This window comes from Sus scrofa, chromosome 2 (assembly GCF_054392235.1).
Source record: "Sus scrofa isolate SSC_HxYL_T2T_F1_AM1 chromosome 2, Sscrofa_HxYL_maternal_Yorkshire_Landrace_v2.0, whole genome shotgun sequence".
NCBI lineage: Eukaryota > Metazoa > Chordata > Mammalia > Artiodactyla > Suidae > Sus > Sus scrofa.
This window is the reverse complement of record NC_139384.1, coordinates 127,467,404-127,485,831: the sequence shown is the minus strand read 5'-3', so window position 1 is coordinate 127,485,831 and position 18,428 is coordinate 127,467,404. Positions and strand designations below refer to the sequence as shown.

Genomic DNA, 18,428 nt, shown 5'->3' with positions numbered 1-18,428 from the left:
GGCGTAGGCGTAGGTGGAAGCTGCAGCTCCGATTGGACCCCTAGCCTGGGAACCTCCATATGCCTCTGTGCGACCCTAAAAAAAAGACAAAAAATCAAATAAATTTCCACGTACGTATTCATGAGAAAGGAGTACATCCAACTAAAGATGTGTGCAAGAATGTGCATGGTAGCATATTCTTCATAATAGCCTCCAAACTGGTAACAATCCAAATGCTCATTAGGACGATAAAGGATAAATCAGTTAGGGTGTATTCATGCAGTGGACAACTACACAGCATTAAAAAAAAATAGCTGATAACATGCGACAGCATGGATGAGTCTCATATATATTTTGGTGAGCAAAGAATGTGAGACACAAAAGACTATATACTGTATGATTTCATTTACATGAGTTCACAAGCATGGCCAAATAAGTGATACAAAAATCAGAGTAATAATAACCATTGAGGAGTTGATTGATAAGGGGCAAAAAGGAACCTTCTGAGATACTGGAAATGTTTTGTGTCTTCACATGGATGATGTGGATGGTGATTATGTGGATACTTCAGTTAGACAACAGAAAACTTAAGATTAGTGTACTTTTCATATGTATGTTGTACCTCAGTGAAACAGAAAAAAAAAATGAGCCTAATTTTTATCATGGAATGGCCATAGACTATTCATAACAAAAGAGTGAGTAATATAGTCATGCCGCATGATGTCATCTTGAGGCAGAGTAACTGAATATGACTGTAAATTGGTGAATGTAAATTTTGGGGTGAGGTTCATAACTCTGAATTTACAAAAAATAATTTAATGGAATATATCAGTGGAATAAGTAGCTTTCCAAGGAGTGGCTGCTTTGAAAAATCTTCTAACCTTAAATTTCAATAATTTACTTTTATAGTTCCAGCTGTTAGCAATAGACTTCTGATAGTATGCACAGAAATTTTAAAAACTTACGTTAAAAGTTGTGCATATTCACTATTTTGGTTTGAGTTTTGGGTTTTTTTGTTTGTTTGTTTTAGGACTGCACCCCACAGCATATGGAAGTTCCCAGGCTAGGGGTCAAATTGGAGCCCAGCTTCTGGCCTACACCACAGCCACAGAAATGTAGGATCCAAGCCACGTCTGCGATATATACCTGAGCCCACAGCAATGCTGGATCCTTAACCCATTGAGTGGGGCCAGGGATCAAACCCACATCCTCAGGTTCATTACTGCTGAGCCACAATAGGAATTCCCATATTCACTATTTTGAAAAATTAAGAAATACAAAGAGAGATATAAAATTTTTTTAATACCATAGGTAACATTTATTTTATTTTATTTATTTATTTTTTTGTCTTTTTAGGCTGCACTCATGGCACATGGAGGTTCCCAGGCTAGGGGTCCAATCGGAGCTGTAGCTGCTGGCCCACACCACAGCCACAGCAGCAAGGGATCAGAGAGCCTCATCTTCAACCTACACCATAGCTCACAGCAACACGGGATCCTTAACCCACTGAGCAAGGCCAGGGATCGAACCTGCAACCTCATGGTTCCTAGTCGGATTCATTAACCACTGAGCTATGAAAGGAACTCAGATAGGTAACCTTTGATATAACCACAGGTATATATTTTCCTCTCTATTTGCAGATTTTTTGTAGGCATGCATTCGGTGGCATCATGTTTTGCAGCATGCACTTTTTTTTTTTTTTTTTTTTTTTTTTTGCTTTTCATGGCCACACCTGTGGCACATGCAGCACACGGAAGTTCCCAGGCTAGGGGTCCAGTCGGAGCTGTAGCTACCAGCCTATGCCACAGCCATAGGAACGCGGGATCCAGGTCACATCTGTGACCCACACCACAGCCCACAGCAACGCCAGATCCCTGACCCACCAAGCAAGGCCAGGGATCAAAAATGCATCCTCATGGATACTAATAGGATTCATTTCCACTACACCATGACAGGAACTCTCCAGCATGCTTTTTATTTTATTTTGTTTTATTTTATTTATAATTTATTTTTTTTCCCACTGTACAGCAAGGGGATCAAGTTATCCTTACAAGTGTACATTTTTCCCCCCACCCTTTTTGTTCTGTTGCTGTATGAGTATCTAGACATAGTTCTCAGTGCTACTCAGCAGGATCTCCTTGTAAATCTATTCTAAGTTGTATCTGATAACCCCAAGCTCCCAATCCCTCCCACTCCCTCCCTCTCCCGTCAGACAGCCACAAATCTATTCTCCAAGTCCATGATTTTCTTTTCTGTGAAGATATTCACTTGTGCTGGATATTAGATTCCGGTTATAAGTGATATCATATGGTATTTGTCTTTGTCTTTCTGACTCATTTCACTCAGTATGAGAGTCTCTCATGAGTTCCATCCATGTTGCTGCAAATGGCATTATGTCATTCTTTTTTATGGCTGAGTAGTATTCCATTGTGTATATATACCACATCTTCCAAATCCAATCATCTGTTGATGGACATTTGGGTTGTTTCCATGTCCTGGCTATTGTGAATAGTGCTGCAATGAACATGTGGATGCATGTGTCTCTTTTAAGTAGAGTTTTATCCGGATATATGCCCAAGAGTTGGATTGCAGGGTCATATGGAAGTTCTCTGTATAGATTTCTAAGGTATCTCCCAGAATGCTTTTTAATTTAATATAATATTTTCAGAGTTGTATGGTATTCCATCATATGGCTAATGCTATAAATTTATTTAATTCTTATTGTTGGATGTCCAGGTTTATATAGCCTTTTCATTTGTTTCCATTTCAATTTTTTATTATTTTTAATATGTTTTTAAAAAGCTATTAATGTGCCATTAGTTTTGAAAAATTAGGTATATGTTCTTTGTTGTGCCGAGGATTTCTTTTTATTCTTGCATTTGAACTCTTAAATCTCTGTACCTTTTGTAAAAACAATTAGGTTTTTTTTTGGTGGTATGTATCGTTTTAAAATTAGGAAACAAAAAACAAGCCAAAAAAACACTTGTAATCCCAACTTCCATAGAATACCATTGTTAATGTATTGATGATTGTTTTCACATCAGCATTACTTGGGAACTTAGTGAAAATAGATTCTTAGCCTTCACTCCGCACTCACTGAATCAGCAGTCTATGTTCCAATAAGCTCTTCAGGTGATTCTGATCCTTGCTGAAGTTTAAGAACTACCACTGTAGGCTTTGGGGAAAAGTCTTGAATAGAGACCTGATCAGAGCTGTGCTTTAAAAGGCTTATTACCTTGATAGTTGTGTGCAGAGTAGTACTATTTAGGAGATTATTTTAATAGCTTTGGTGGGTTTAATAACTGGGATAGTGACATAACAATTGAAAAGAGATGGCTAGTAGAGAGATCATGGTAGAGGTAGAGACAAAATTTGATAACTGATGGGGTGTATGAAAGAGAGGATGCTAAGGATTTGAGCCTGGCGGGAAAGAAGGTTACTGTCATTTAACTGAAGGAATACAAGGCAAAGAACAAGTTTTAGTGGCACAAAATGATAGTTTGATCGTTTACATATGAAGTGCATACTATCCAGATGTAGTGTATCCATCGGTCATATTGAGAGAGTGACTCTGAAGTTTGCCAAGTGAAGTTAGGATTAGAAACACATAACCAGAAGCTACCTAAGAAAGGTAGTTGTTGAATAATGAGACTGGGAAGTATGAGAAGTAGAGATGAGATTAAAGGATCTTTGAAAGACTAGAGGCAGCTATGGATGGAAGGAGACTTGTCTTTTGTCTTTTTGTTGTTGTTGCTATTTCTTGGGCCGCTCCCGCGGCATATGGAGGTTCCCAGGCTAGGGGTCGAATCGGAGCTGTGACCACCGGCCTACGCCAGAGCCACAGCAACGCGGGATCCGAGCCGCGTCTGCAACCTACACCACAGCTCACGGCAACGCCGGATCGTTAACCCACTGAGCAAGGGCAGGGACCGAACCCGCAACCTCATGGTTCCTAGTCGGATTCGTTAACCACTGCGCCACGACGGGAACTCCGGATGGAAGGAGACTTGGCATCCTGAAAACTTCAGGTAGCCTATAATGGTAGTTCTCAGTTTATGGAAGTGATAGTGTTCGGATGTTTCTAGTAGACATTTTAGAGTAATCTACATTCATTTGAGAAAGGCATCCCTGTGCAAGTTTATGTCCTATCCCACAGTTGTGACACACTCTGACATAATTCTGAACATGAATATCAGTCACTTCCACTTTCCCATATCTACTTATCTAAATAAGCCTTTTTACCTCCAACATGGTCAGTTATTTTAAAGTCAGATCTTAACGTCACAGGCTATTTTTAGTTGTTAACATAAGGATCCTTTTTTTTAAATTTTTTTATTTTTTGGTCTTTTTGTCTTTTTAGGGCTGTGCCTGTGGCATATGGAGGTTCCCAGGGTAGAGGTCCAGTTGGAGCTGTGGCCTCTGGCCTGTACCACAGTCACAGCAATGTGGGATCCAAGCTGTGTCTTCGACCTACACCATAGTTCATGGCAACTTAATCCACTGAGCAAGGCCAGGGATCAGACCCGTGTCTTCATGGATGCTAGTCAGGTTCGCTAACCGCTGAGCCATGGTGGGAACTCCAAGGATTCTTTTCTTAATGCTTATAATGTCGCTGTCAAGGTAAACCAGTGAAGTTGTCTTTGCTTCGTTTACTCACTTTTTGACTGATTTCCTTTTCAGTCTTTTTATGGATCATTTTTCATATAGGGGAACACTGCCCATAGTTATTAGATCATGAATGTTCAAATTCATTGTTTTGCATTTGGAAACCTAATTAGCCAGCAAAAGATTTTGCTGTGAACTAGAATGAAATGCCTCAGAATATGTAAAATGTAAATATATATAAATCATTATTGAGGAACATACAGAAAAACTAGTAGAAAATGAAGTGCACATTCTTTGACAAAATTTTGTCAAGAGAAGGATTTAGATGGAAAAGGAAATAATGGATTGGGCAAGTCCTTGCATTTTTGTTGCTATGTCTGAAAAATGAGAATAATCGGTCTTGTTATATTGTTTGAAAAGTTAGAGATAATATATCTTAACTGTTCCATTTATGTCGTGTATTGCCTGGACCCACAATCACCATTACGGCAAAATATTACTGTTATTGTCTTGATATAATTTATTATTTATAATTAGTAATAGGTATAATATATGTAGAGTACTTTGCAGTTTATGATATGTTTTCAGATTGATATTTTTTCCCCAGCAGACCTAAGTGCCAAGAAACTTAGAATCATGTCTTCAAAAAGTTATTTAGAATTGTATCCTACTAATATATTGTGTTCTTTTTTTATAGGAAGTACTTAAACAGCTACAAGGAAGTATTGAAGATGAAGCTATGGCTTCTTCTGGACAGATTGATTTATTAGAGCGCCTCAAAGGTAGATTTTTTAAAAGTGTTTTAAAGTCATTTTTTAAAGCTCCAATTGATAAATTTAGGTATATATATGCAAATATGACTTCTCGATTAGAGTTTTGTTATCCGTTTTTTTATTGGTATGAAATAGCCTTACCCATTAGGATGTAACCGTTAAAGTACAAATATGTAAAAAGTCTATATGCTTATCTTTTTTTTCAGCTAAAACACTTAATTGGCTTTGAATAAACTATTTTAGATTCCTTTCTTGATGCTTTTTAGTCCTCTATAAAGCTCATTGCTATTCTGCCAGTCACTCAATAGGCCTTTAATAAGCCACAGACTGGGTCTGTTGCTTCATTTGAAGGAGTAGTGACCTTCTTTGTTCCATCCATAGTAGAAATGCTTTATCGTCTCATATATATGTAGAATTTTAAAAGAATGTCTCTCATTTTGTTGCTCAAACATCCAAGTGTCAACCAGATAGGTGCTTGACTCTAAGTTGAAGCTAGGTGGAGAAATCATCTTTTAGATTCCAAAATATATCATTAGCTAGTGAGAATCTAAGGAAGGAGATTTTGTCTAATTTTCCTTAATCATACTCTTTTTCCCTTGACTGACTCAGTCTGATTTTGGAGAGGAAGTTTTAGCTATTCTGTTTTAAGTAATTGTTTATTCTATCATGTATGTTTGTGGCTTCCTCTGTTAGAAATCTAAAGTTGCAAGGTTCTAAACCAAGAAGTGAATACTTTCTTTTTCTTTATATTGCAAAGTGATCCCTACCACAAATATACCCTTTTATATGTGCTTTGGCCTGATTTTTTTTTTTTCAGGACAATTTCTCTTATCCTCTTTCCTACCTTTACATTTATGTCAAACCAGGAGTCAGTGAATCTCTGAGCATCGGTGTTTGTGATCAGGATGTCCTCTGTTTTGCTGCTCAATAGCTGCTGTAATTTAGTACTCCTGCAGGCTTGATGTAATATATATAATGTGTTTTCAATGATATTATAAAATAGGTTAAGTATGAGGCTTAAATATGAACCTAAGATTTCACTCTTAAAAGATAATATAATTGCATTAGCAAGATTTTAAACTACTTAAAGCATTCATTTTATAAAACTTTTCTCTGTTTTGTTTAGAACTTAACTTAGATAGCAGTAATTTCCCTGGAGTGAAACTACGGTCAAAAATGTCCCTCCGTTCTTACGGAAGCCGAGAAGGATCTGTATCTAGTCGTTCAGGAGAGTGCAGTCCTGTTCCAATGGGTTCATTTCCAAGAAGAGGGTTTGTAAATGGAAGCAGAGAAAATACCAGTTATTTAGAAGAACTTGAAAAAGAGAGGTAACTTTTCTTCATTAAATAATAAACTTTTATGCTGCAATTTTTGCTAACTTTGTCATTTTGTAGTAATTCAGGGTAGAAGTTATGAAGCACATATGGTGGATAATCATGAGCACTTTGAGAGCTTTTTGCATTTATAACTCAAAAATAGTATGTTACTGATTGTACGTATTTTAAATATAAAAGTGTAAATGAGGCGATTTCTTGGGATTCTAACTTCTGCTTTGTTACTTGAATACTTTGAATGCTCTGTGTGTTGGTTAATACACATGAGCCCAATAGTTTTATCTGGTTAAAGTGTGTAACTAATTTTTAATTTCTGGTTATCTTTTGAAATCATTAAGAAACTACTAGATCCACTATAAGGTGCCTGTTTACATTATTAAAGGACTATTAAAAGTGGCCACAAATGAAGCATTTCTTAATTTATGAGTTTCAGTATCTAAAAAACATTGCTTTACATATTTGAATGAGTTCTGGTTTCTCAGAGCTGATTTATTAATTCTTTTCTTAAAGTTAAAATCACCTCACTACAAATGTCAGAAAATATATATTGTTATAAAGAACTTGATCAAGTGGTTTGTACTTCCTAAAAGATTTTAAATTCCCTTATGCATAACTGATACCTTATTAGCTTTATATTCCTTTAAGTTCTATTAGAGTTTCAAGAAATGTTCAAATGTATCAGTGTTACATATTAGCTCTGAGACCTTGGTCAAATCATTAAATTTTTGTGTCATTCCTTCTGTAAGAGAGGGATATGGTTCTACCTTGTGGAGTTGTGAAAAATGATATTAATGTATGGAAAATACTTAGCATATCTCACTGAGAGGCAAAAGACCTTTTACTTCTCTCTGGTTTCAGGTGGGTCCATCTATAAAAATAGGGATGATCATCTGGACCAAAAGTAGTGTTAAGCTTTCTTTAATCTCTTGAGTTTACATGAGTCTCTCTTTCATACCTTGAACCAGGACTGTTTCTGACAGTGTAGGAAATGAAATCCTAAAAAACTAAGAAGCTAATTAGGATCTGTAGTCTTCCATTTCTATTAAGAGGTAAAGGACATGTGAGCGTACTGACTTTACCAGGGACTTACTTCGCTTCATGTAGATAAAGTTCTATTTTTATTCACAGAGAGGAGAGAGAGGGTGTGTGTGTGTGTGTGTGTGTAGTTCTGATATATCTTGTGTCCTCTCAGTTCTCACTGTTTTGGATGGAGATAAATTTAGTCCTTGCTTATGTGACAAAATCGTTATTTTGCTCTCACACTTGATTGATAGATTGGATAGATCTAGGCTCAAACTTGCTTTCCGTCTTCATAATCAATGTCACTGATGAGAAATTTGACCCCAGTCCAATTCACATTACTTTGTAGGGAACCAGTTTTCTTTAAAATGTATACGTGTTTTCCTTCCTTCACTGTGATGGATATTTATTGTGCTCTTTTGATCTGGAAATTCGTTTTCCTCAGCTTTTGAAAATTCATTTATTTCTTTGATGATTTTCCCCTCTGTTTTTCTATTCTTTCTTTCTAGATACCTCCTAAGTCATAGATTAACTATCTTTTTGACTCTCTTTTCGTATTTTATGCATTGCCCAAGATAAGTAAGATAAGTCTTAAAAAGTAGTTAAGCCAGGACTCAAACCCAGTTTCATAACTTTTATCATGTTAGCCATTAATACATTTAACAAATATTTATTAAATGCCTAGTACATATGGGCCATGCTTCTCCAAATAACCCTGAGTTAGCTAGAGGACTAAGACATGAGATTTACATTTTAAAGAATACTGTTGACAGTCACTAAATAAGCCTTTAGTACCCACCAGCTTAAAGACCCCGTAGCTTCTGGATCTAGGCCTTCTTTCAGTTTTGAGCCTTAAGCACTGAGGTATGAGTTACAAGATCAACTACTATCATTTAACCACTTGTTTTCATTTTGGCTTAAAACACAATAAGGTTGGCTTGCTTCCCTAGAGCATTTTGTCATAGTTCAGTCTTAAATTTGATGGTAACAACTTGTCCCTTTTCTCATCAGCCTTTTCCTCACCCCACTACCATCACTATCATTAGCCTATCAATTTAAGCACTTTTAGCACCCGATCTTATTTAACTAAACAGGAAAATAATCAGAGGAAGTAGCATATTCATCTATCCCTTATTTTCCCACCTTATTCCTGGTAGGTCCTACAGATCCTCACCAGGGAACACTGAAAAATACAGTCAGATCTCATTTTTATGGTAGTTGTGGTATCCAGCTTGTGAAAGAGGTTCAGGCTTTCCACATTGCTTTCTCCTGCTTCTGTTGTCAAAAATAGGAGGGAGGGGCAGCTTCTCATTGGTCTGTACCCCCCAGGTTGTTGCATCATAAGCAGGGTCTGGCTTCCTTCCCATGGGTTCCCTCACTGCTTACTAAGGTAGCCACATCAAAAGTTACGGCTTACTTCTTTTTTTTGGATTTTTTTAAGGCTTTATTTCTTTTTTTATTTTTTCTATTATAATTGATTTACAATGTTCTGTCAATTTCTGCTGCACAAAAATATTTATTTTTTAAAATGCTTCTAAGTAAAGGAAAGGAAATTTTAGTTAGAATAGAACCTTCCACATACATGCATACGTATTTTCCAAGAAAATCTAATCAAATGGAATATTAAAATAACAGTATGAGAGTGAGGAACAGCCTTTGTGTAAGAGTAAACCTCAGAAACCATAATAAAAAAAAAATCCTCAGAGTTCCCATCGTGGTGCAGCAGAAATGAATGTGACTAGGAACCATGAGGTTTCGGGTTTGATCCCTGGCCTTGCTCAGTGGGTTAAGAATCTGGCATTGTCATGAGCTGTCGTGTAGGTCGTGGCTCGGATCCCGCATTGCTGTGGCTCTGGCGTAGTCCAACAGCTATAGCTCTGATTAGACCCCTAGCCTGGGAACCTCCATATGCCGTGGATGTGGCCCTAAAAAGTCAAAAGGCAAAAAAAAAAAAATCCTCAGATCTGACTATAGGAAAATCAAAATTTTCGACCTGGCAAAAACATTATAAACAAAGTTTAAATTTAAATTTAAAGTTTAGAGTCTACATATAAGCAATATCTCATGATATTTGTCTTAGTCTGGCTTACTTCATTTAATATGGTAATCTCTAGGACCATCTGTATTGCTGCAAATGGCGTTATTTCGTTCTTTTTTATGCCTGAGTACTATTCCATTTTATATATATACACCACATCTTCTTTATCCATTCATCTGACAGTAGACATTTAGATTGCTTCCATGTCTTAGCTATTGTAAAAAATGTAAATAGTCCCTTTTTTTTTTAATCTTTTTAGGGCCGCACCCATAGCATATGGAAGTTCCCAGGCTAGGGGTTGAATTAGAGCTCTAGCTGCTAGCCTATGCCACAACCACAGCAACACCAGATCCATGCTGCGTATGTAACCTACACTGTAGCTCATGGCAAAGCCAAATCCCTAATCTACTGAGTGAGGCCAGGTATCGAACCCACATCCTCTTGGATACTAGTTGGCTTACCACTGAGACACATTGGGAACTCCAGTGTAAATACTCTTAAGTAAGAATGGTTACCATCTTATTTAGGTGAAACTTTCTAATATTTGAATTTTAATGATGATGATATTTGTAAATTCCAACTTCAAAAATCCAAAATTAATAAAATTTTCATTTATTCATTATGAATAGTTTGAATAGAGAATGTTACAGTTATAGCTGTTAAGAATTGATGGTATGTGGTCTGTATTAACATTGTGTAAACTCACCTTTTTTGAATAACAGGTCATTACTTCTTGCTGACCTTGACAAAGAAGAAAAGGAAAAAGACTGGTATTATGCTCAACTTCAAAATCTCACTAAAAGAATTGATAGTCTTCCTTTAACTGAAAATGTAAGTAATTTGGTAATGACTTATTTTTATACGTAAAGGTATATGAATTTATAACTGCATTTAAAGTTATTTGTAAACTGTAATATGTTTATCCAAGTGTACACCTACAAATATAATAATGAATGAATTTTGTTTATAAAGACAGTAAAACTTTGTTTTGCCCAAGCATATTTATTTTAAGTCTCTTGTTAAGAAAATCTCTTGGAGTTCCCATCGTGGCGCAGTGGTTAACGAATCCGACTAGGAACCATGAGGTTGCGGGTTCGGTCCCTGCCCTTGCTCAGTGGGTTAACGATCCGGCGTTGCCGTGAGCTGTGGTGTAGGTTGCAGACGCGGCTCGGATCCCGCGTTGCTGTGGCTCTGGCGTAGGCCGGTGGCTACAGCTCCGATTCAACCCCTAGCCTGGGAACCTCCATATGCCATGAGAGCGGCCCAAGAAATAGCAACAACAACAACAAAAGACAAAAAAAAAAAAAAAAAAAACTCTTAAGTTTGAATGCTAAAGAACTCATTATTGAGCTACACAACTGATTTTTTATTCTGTGTATTGAGTTACCAAATATACTTTGTAAAAGTATTATTACCATCTGTCTGTGTTTTGAACCATATTGCAGGACTCATGCCAGATAGTTTTTTCAATAAAAATATCTGATATAATTTAAGTCCTATTCCAGTTATGATAAATGACAATAGCTGTTGGCATGGATCTTAGGGCATTTTGCAAGTACTAAAATTTGTTTGTTTTGCAAATAGAACTGTGTAAAAAATGACTTGATCCTGTCAGCCTCTCCCTCTCCACCCAACTTCTTCATGTCAACTATTTTATTCTTGGGATGGCACACCTAAGAACACTTATGAAATACATTAATAATTTTATTTATTTTATTTACTTATTTATTTTTTTTGTCTTTTTGCTATTTCTTGGGCTGCTCCTGCGGCATATGGAGGTTCCCAGGCTAGGGGTCCAGTCGGAGCTGTAGCCACCAGCCTACGCCAGAGCCACAGCAATGCAGGATCCGAGCCGCGTCTGCAACCTACACCACAGCTCACGGCAACGCCGGATCCTTAACCCACTGAGCATGGGCAGGGACCGAACCCGCAACCTCATGGTTCCCAGTAGGATGCGTTAACCACTGCGCCATGACGGGAACTCCACATTAATAATTTTAAATAAGACTTTAATGTCCATGAATTTTTCAGTAATTTTTAAAGAGAGAAAAAAAGCTAATTAAAGTATATCCTCCACCCTAGGGAGTTCCCGCTGTGGCACAGTGATTTAAGAATCCAACTGCAGCGGCTCAGGTTGCTGTGGAGGCACGGGTTCAATCCCCAGACTGGCACAGTGGGTTAAGGATCTGGTGTTGTTACAGCTGTGACGTAGATCACAGCTCTGGCTTTGATTCAGTCCTTAGCCCAGAAACTTCCATATGCCATGGGTGCAGCCATAAAAATCCTCCCCTCGGAGGTCCCATCATGGCTCAGCGGTTAACAAAGCCAACTGGCATCCATGAGGACACAGGTTTGATCCCTGACCTTGTTCATTGGGTTAAGGATCTGGCATTGCTGTGAGCTGTGTTGTAGATCGCAGACGCGGCTCGGATCCCGCGTTGCCGTGGCTCTGGTGTAGGCCAGCGGCTACAGCTCTAATTTGACCCCTAGCCTCAGAACATCCGTATGTGGAAGGTACAGCCCTAAAATAAAAAAAATTAAAAATCCTCCACTCTTAGCTTAGACTTTTCATTTTTTAATAGCACTTTTGAGAGAATATAATAAAAGGCAAACGTGAAGAAGGAAAACCTCTTCCATAACATATAGTAAGCCAGTTTTCTGTGTGTGGATTGCCTGGTGGAAGCTAGAACTAGAAGCTTAAGTGCTCTGCCTCCTAGAACAGTGATCCAGGATTTTGAGAGGGAAAGAGTGCCCCTTCCTGACAATGTCCTTAATATCTTTTGGGGACTTAAGGAGACACTCCTAGTGAAAGAACACTTAGTGGAGAGTTGTTGGCACATGAAGATTGGGAACTCAGAGGGGTTTGATGGGATTTTTACCCTTAAAAATATCAGGACATAGTTTTGCTTACCATTCATTTTGGTGATTAGAGTGTACAAAATTTAGAGATCAACTGTCTGTATGCAGTTATGTATGTGACAACTCAACAGTCACTGGTTAATATTTGAAACAAAGATTAGTTGTTAGATAAATCATTCCCATATTAACCTACTAAATATCCAGTCGCATTTATTGAATAAGATGTATAAGACATTATGGACCAGCAACATCAGATGTAAATTGCTTCTATTTCTTAATTAATTAATTAATTTATTTTTTGTCTTTTTAGGGCATATGGAGGTTCCCAGGCTAGGGGTCAAATTGGAGCTGCAGCTGCCAGCCTACAACACAGCCACAGCAACACGGGATTCAAGCCATGCCTGCAGCCTACACTGCAGCTCACGGCAATGCGGGTCCTTAACCCACTGAGCCAGGCCAGGGATTGAACCCGCAACCTCATGGATGCTAGTCAGACTTGTTTCTGCTGAGCCACAGTGGGAACTCCCATAATTTTTTTTAGTTTCACAAATGTTGCTTTTATATTGGGAAACATGTTAAGAACACTTTCATATGGAAATAGTTATCAAGATACTAGGCATTGCTTAAAATGTCAGATTAAACCACATTATTTGTAACATAGTGTGTCATGTTCAACTTTTTCGCATGGAGATTTGGAAAGTGGAGGACAAATAAGTGGAGTTAAAACTGGCTCGATGGGACTTAGAAATAACATGCAGATTATTTCATCTGTGTTGCAACACATGATTTGGATACAGGAATACATTCTGCATATGAACGTCATCTGTTTATTGCAAGAGAAAAGGTTGAGAGCTCCTCTAACTTAACTCAAACACAGTTTAGAATCTTTAGGCCTACAGAATGCTGTTCTGAGTCAGACATGTACACACGCAGCTTCTTGTTGGGCATATAGAGCATGAAAAATCAACAGCATTTCCTTATTCTCGCCATGGTCTATTGTAACTGTTACCTCTCCTTTTGTCTAATTGTATTTATAGCCTTTATTACCTCTTGGTACATGTCTTTGTACATTTTAATACCTTGTTCTTTTCTTCCTCTTTCATGCATAGCAGTTACCACAGTGCCTGAAATTTCTTAAGTAGAGGGCTAATACAATTTTGAATGAATTAACACCCTGTCTATGAAGCAGTCCTTTTTTATTTCAACTTTGGTTCACATTTGGATTTTTACCAGAAAGTGTGTGTTGTCTTGCAGTTTATGATTATGTTATATAAAAGCTTTCCTTATCCCATTTTCATTTTACAAATGGGAAAATTCTGTTTAGTCTAATGTACATAACAATCCTTAAATTGAGGTATAAACTTAAGGATGATGGACTTGATTCTTGGTTTTTTTATGTGGTCCACGTTAATATGCTACTTTTTAATAGTTTTATAATAGTTCTTAATAATTCAAATAGTACCTCTTCAGAGCAAAAGGACCATAAGGTGACTGAAGATAGGCTCACCCTAACTGGACCAGTTATATATTTTGAATGAATAGTACAACTTAATTAAAGCCATTTGGGACGTTGGGACAATAAAAGTGTTTCAACTCTGCATTTTACACAAGAGACCCAGACTGAGCAATCAAGTTGCAGGACTCCCTAGAGTGAAAAATTTTCTCATGCACAATAACTTATATATCTGCTTATTCATTTTCTTTATTGGTACTTACATGCTTTTTTATTTTTACTGATAAACACATGTGAGATATTAACATTTCAGTTTTACTTGTTATTTTAGTTTTCCTTACAGACAGATATGACCAGACGGCAATTGGAATATGAAGCAAGGCAAATCAGAGTTGCAATGGAAGAACAGCTAGGTACCTGCCAGGATATGGAAAAACGAGCACAGGTAACTTATTAATAAACTATGAAACGGCACTAGCTAGAAATCTGTCAAGAATGTAATGAATTGTAGCTTTGTTAACATTGATTAAATTTTATTATTAAAGATATTAAATATTATCTAGATAATATTTAGATATTTTAATTTAAATATTAAAGATATTTTAAAGTCTGTCTTTACTTTGGCACTAATTCAAAATAAGAATAATTTACCATGGCTGCTGGGCAATATAATCAGTGTTCTCATAATTCTGATTATTTTATAATTCATAATTCATAATAATTCTACCTTCATATTTCATTTTCCTGATACTGTTCAGCTGTGCCTTGAAATTATAAGAGGGAAAAAGATTTAGATGCTGGTCTTCTGGGAGCTGATAGCTAGCTTCAGTTATCCTTTGAGATTTTCACTTCTGTGTATGTGTGTTGACATTTAGAATATTTCACTGCTCTTCAAGTTGTATACCCAAAAAAGAAGCTCTCATTTAAGGAAAGTAGGGAAGAAACATATGGAGAGAACATTGAGAAGATGAAATGAGTGGATGGAGAATACTCCCATATTTCTACCCTCAACTGTGTCAAGAAATAGTATTAACTAGTCTTGTTGTTTATAAGCATTTTCATATGTACATATTTTTTTTCTTTTTAGGGCCGCACCTGCAGCATATGGAGGTTCCCAGGCTAGGGGTCAATCGGAGCTGCAGCTGTAGACCTACGCCACAGCCACAGCAACATGGGATCTGAGCCATGTCTGCGACCTATACCACAGCTCATAGCAACACAGGATCCTTAACTCACTGAGCAAGGCCAGGGATTGAACCCACAACCTCATGGTTACTAGCCAGATTCGTTTCTGCTGTGCCACAAGGGGAACTCCTTCATATATTACTAAATTTAACCCTTTTGTATTTATACAAGTGTATGACTCATATTTTTAAGCCTTGAACATGCTTTGCTGACTGCCTTGTCTGTTCTAAAACATGCATGGACAATTTTAAAAAAGCAAAAACAAAAACAAAAAAACTAGGGGGTAAATTGGGAAGAAAACATTATTTGTTTGTGGGTTTTTTTTTTGTTTTTTGTTTTTTGTTTTTTGTGGTTTTTTTTGTCTTTTTTGCTATTTCTTGGGCTGCTCCCGCGGCATATGGAGGTTCCCAGGCTAGGGGTTGAATTGGAGCTGTAGCCACTGGCCTACACCAGAGCCACAGCAACTCGGGATCCGAGCCGCATCTGTAACCTAAACCACAGCTCACAGCAACGCCGGATCGTTAACCACTGTGCCACGACAGGAACTCCCCAGAAAGCATTATTTGAAAGATTTTTTTTTTAAAGTAAGTAGCAAAAAAAAAGGAGAACCTATATTTGCATGTGTGATATAAATACTTTTTTTGTATTCTGCAGAGTTTATTTCATAGTTTTAAAGTGACTAATACAAAACATTTTACATTTCCCAAAGTTTAGTCTTTATATGTAGTAGTTTCCTAAACATATACATATGTTTATACATAATATATATTCTCTTTATGCTGGAGCATGGTAGCAGGCTAAGGAAATACTTAAACATCAGTACCATGAGACATTTCATAGTCCATACCTGTTGACTTCACAGTGAGGCTAGGGGCTCAGCTAATATATCCCATATATTAGTTAGCCATATTATAATAGGTACAGTTGACACTTGAACAATGCAGAGGTTAGTCCATGTATTGTTTATAATTGGCCCTCCACACCTGCAGATTCAACCAACTGTGGACCATGTAGTACTGTAGTATTTATTATTGAAAAAATATACGCATGTAACTGGATCCACACAGTTCAAATATGCATTGTTTAAGGGTCAACTGTGTATATATAAATTCCTTTTTCTTCCTCTCCTGTCACCCCCATCTCATTTAGATTAATGTTTTAAATGTTAAAAATAAAACTTTCAGTAGAAAATATACGTGAATAACTTTCTCATATTGAGATATGAAAGATTTCTTATAACATAAAACACTACTTATGAAAGCAAAAATGGGAAAGTTTTACTATATTTTTCATTAGTAAATTCACCTTAAAGTAAATAGAGGAATTCCCCTGGTGGCGCAGTGGTTAACGAATCTGACTAGGAATCCTGAGGTTGCGGGTTCGAACCCTGGCCTTGCTCAGTGGGTTAAGGATCCGGTGTTGCTGTGAGTTGTGGTGTAGGTTGTAGTCTCGGCTTGGATCCCTCATTGCTATCTATGGCTGTGTCGTAGGCCAGTGGCTACAGCTCTGATTAGACCCCTAGCCTGGGAGTCTCCATATGCCACAGGAGCGGCCCTGGAAAAGGCAAAAATACAAAAAGAAAAAGAAAATAGAAGGATAATTGAGTTCCCATCATGGCTCAGCAGAAATGAATCTGACTAGCATCCATGAGGATGCAGGTTCAATCCCTGGCCTCATTCAGTGGGTTAAGGATCCATTGTAGCCATGAGCTGTGGTGTAGGTTGCAGACATGGCTCGAATCCTGCGTTCCTGTGGCTTAGGTTGGTGGCTGCAGCTCTGATTTTAACCCTAATCTGGGAATCTCCATATGCCGTGGGTGAGGCCCTAAAAAGACAAAATAGCAAGCAAAAAAAAGTAGAAGGATAAGTTACAAATTGGGAGAAGGTATTCGTCACCGTATTAGTGACAGAATTAAAATCAAAATATATAAAGAATTTCCAAAAATCTTTTAAATTATATAATAATTATTTAAATTAAATAATACAAATTTAGTATTTGTAACATTTGGTATTTCTGTGGAATTATTTTAAAACATGTGTTTTTATTTACAATAAAACTGAGAAAATGTACTTTGGTTTATATGAATTTGCATGTTTAGAATGTGAATATGTGGAATACTGTATAGAGAAGTTGGTTTTTCTCTATCTGTTACATGTGTTTATTTTTAGAGATACGCAGGGAACAAAATGAGATTGTAGATGTGAATATTTATTCCAAGCAATTTAATCTATTCTCTAGAAGAGAGATTAACTTGAGTTCTTTCTTGGCCATTTCATTCAGATACATGCAGATGTATTCATTTCAATGTCATTCTGGGATACAGTGTTCTTTGTTTTATTAGTTAATATCCTAAGGAAATTTTATTCCATATTTTTACAGATACAACAAGCATTCAGTTATTCTGGGAATAGTCATATAAAGGTTAGAATTAAAGAAATACTGTAGACAAAGTAAAAAGGCAACTAATGGAAGTATTTGTAGTATTATGAGAAGTTAATATCCCTGATACATAGGTAGCACCCACAAGTCAGTTAAAAACAAGACAACTGAAGAGTGAAATAATCAGAAGGTATGAGTAGTCCCATAACAAAAGTATACATGGTTAATAAACAATTGTGAAAAGATACTTAAACATCACTGGTCATCAGGGAAATAGAACATAAAATAATGTGGGTTTTTTGTTGGTGGAGGTGAATTTTTTTGTTTGATCGATTTGGTTTTTTCCCCCTTCATACTGGCAAAAATTTAAAAGTTTTAGTGATATGCAGTGTTGATGAAAGTGTGAGAGTGAGAAGCATTGTCTGCCTAAGAATAAACTGATATATTTGTGACCGACTGTGTTGCACTACCTTTCAAAGTTAAAATGCTTATACCCTCTGACCTAGTAATTTTGTAGGACTCTTAGTATATGTCCTACAGAAATATTTACTTAAGGCAACAAGAATATAGGTATAAATTTTATGATATTCATCACAAAATTATTTGTGAGACATTAACCAAAAGAAAGGAGTTCCCATCATGGCTCAGCGGAAATGAATCCAACTAGCAGGTTCAATTCCTGGCCTTGCTCAGTGGGTTAAGGATCCGATGTTGCCATGAGCTGTCATGTAGGTTGCAGATGCGGCTGCTGGGATCCTGAGTTGCTGTGGCTGTGGTGTAGGCTGGCAGCTGCAGCTCCAATT

At 37.0% G+C, this 18,428-nt stretch overlaps 1 protein-coding gene across 48 annotated transcripts in view; it reads left to right on the top strand.

Annotated features, from left to right (window-relative positions):
- The window catches only part of APC (APC regulator of WNT signaling pathway), a 324,590-nt gene that overhangs the window by 255,660 nt on the left and 50,502 nt on the right, over window positions 1–18,428 (top strand). For all 48 annotated transcript variants that reach the window (XM_085009317.1, XM_085009297.1, XM_085009312.1 and 45 more), the window contains 4 exon segments: window positions 5,282–5,366; window positions 6,484–6,685; window positions 10,472–10,580; window positions 14,393–14,506. In XM_085009317.1, the coding sequence (XP_084865443.1) occupies window positions 5,282–5,366; window positions 6,484–6,685; window positions 10,472–10,580; window positions 14,393–14,506 (510 nt within the window).